Source organism: Perkinsus marinus (assembly GCF_000006405.1).
Source record: "Perkinsus marinus ATCC 50983 genomic scaffold scf_1104296957118, whole genome shotgun sequence".
NCBI classification, from domain to species: Eukaryota; Perkinsozoa; order Perkinsida; family Perkinsidae; genus Perkinsus; species Perkinsus marinus.
This window is the reverse complement of record NW_003207255.1, coordinates 206-2,025: the sequence shown is the minus strand read 5'-3', so window position 1 is coordinate 2,025 and position 1,820 is coordinate 206. Positions and strand designations below refer to the sequence as shown.

Here is a 1,820-nt window from a genome sequence, read left to right as displayed (position 1 = left end):
TTCTGGTTCATCATTGTACTTGAACTCTGTCGATTCGTAGAATGTCGGGTTCCTTCCAACATCCTTTTTAACCTACCGCACCAACCATTCAACCCGCCACCATTCGACTAGCAAACCTACATCAGTCTTATACTTCTTCCCCCGACCAAGTCTAACCTTGACATATCTGAGAGATGTACAAGCGTATTCCTTTGCGTAACGACTGCGTCATCCTACGGATCCATCTTGCCGAACATCTCAGTGTCATACAGATCTCGGGCGTACTTGATTTCCACCTTCACCTTTCTTTTCCCATCAGACATTAAACAGAATAAAAATAAGACGATTGATCAACTGATCAGGGGAGGAATCCCTCGGTGAGCAACTGCCACTAAAAGTTCTTCTTTTTTACTTTTCAAGTCGGAACGAGCATCGTCACAGCCGAAGTATCTACGATAAATTCTACAAGGAGAAATGGCAAATACTGCGCTTGGAACACGAAGCCATTCAAGACAGAATGAAACTAAGCAATGAACACAAGTCTTCAATGAACAGTAGCAGAATAGTAAACGGTGGATCTCACATTTACTCGACTTCAACGATCTTAGGCATCGGAGCGAGCTTGCGGTCATTCACGAACTTCTTCAAAACTTCCAAGTACCTGCAAAGCATGCCCACCGTCCACCGATCTATGCAGGACGATTCAACAAGCCTAAGCAACTGACTCGCTCATCAGCTCCAATCGAGTCTGTACAGGTCAGACTCGATTCGTCAAGCATAAAGCACTGACAACTTTCAATCAGTATGGGCTGCCAGCTTGAAGCCACCCCACAGAACGTAATGAAATCGCAATCGATCCGATTCAGCCAAAAATGTTAATCGTGTCAAGTGCGTGCACTTGCCCTACCTTCGGCCTCCCTTTTGCCACGTATCGTTATGAGTAGCGTTCTCGAATCTTTCGAAGGTACATTCCATTCCATTGTCGTTACAAATGTCATGCAATTTAGTCATATGAGACGGAGGTACCTGGAGGAATAGTCTTATCAGTGGAATGTTTTTCAACTGTGAGAGACGCCATGAATCGGATATAATAATTCGTCGACAATCAACCCGAAACCAATAAACATGATGTATCGAGATCTTACTATTTCATCGTCGGCTGCCGAAAGAAGCAAAACGGATGTCCTGAAAAGAATCCACTCGATAACGGTCATAATGGGCTAACATCATTGATGTCAGATGAATTTCGTCCATTGAAGTCAATCATAACTTGGTAGAGCCTCAAGTTTAATCACAGATTTCAGTGAGATTAGATCCTTTCATGACGCAAGTCGACAAATAAATGCATCCAAGTACTGATAAATACACGTATAGCAACGCAGAATATACACTAGACTGGCGTCGGACTAGTCTCTCGAGTAAACTCTCCAAGGCTTCCCTGGCAGGGAATCCCTGCCCACAGCCATTTAAGCTCTCGGAGTCGATCGAGCTACCAATAGGGCACGTGGCAATTGTATAGCTTGCATCTAGCCTAGATGTACCTAGCCACTGCGTATCCGATTTTTCCCCGAGGCCACGTGTAAACAACAGTGGGAGTGTGCTCTGTTGCTGGTTGATAGCCAGCTCCCCTCGTTTCAAATTGTCGAATCTCTCGCTCAAGTGGATGGAGTCTGAAATATTATCCGGGGGTCTTGGACGATATCATGTTCATCCGTTGTCTATATATTGATGGGTCCAGACTAGTGGGAGACCATTGCTAATTGCTGGCTGTTCACACCAAGGAGTGCTGTTGATATGCAGGAACGACTCATTTGAGTTGACGTAAGAGAAGCCACACAGAT

At 44.8% G+C, this 1,820-nt stretch overlaps 1 protein-coding gene across 1 annotated transcript; it reads right to left on the bottom strand.

Moving 5' to 3' along the window:
* Positions 1-564: 564 nt before the first annotated feature.
* On the bottom strand, positions 565-990 carry Pmar_PMAR017916 (hypothetical protein; the record flags this gene model as incomplete). Its single annotated transcript, XM_002775011.1, has 2 exons — positions 565-640; positions 887-990. The coding sequence occupies 2 exons, from the start codon at positions 988-990 to the stop codon at positions 565-567; spliced, it is 180 nt and encodes a 59-aa protein (XP_002775057.1).
* Between the last annotated feature and the right edge of the window lie 830 nt (positions 991-1,820).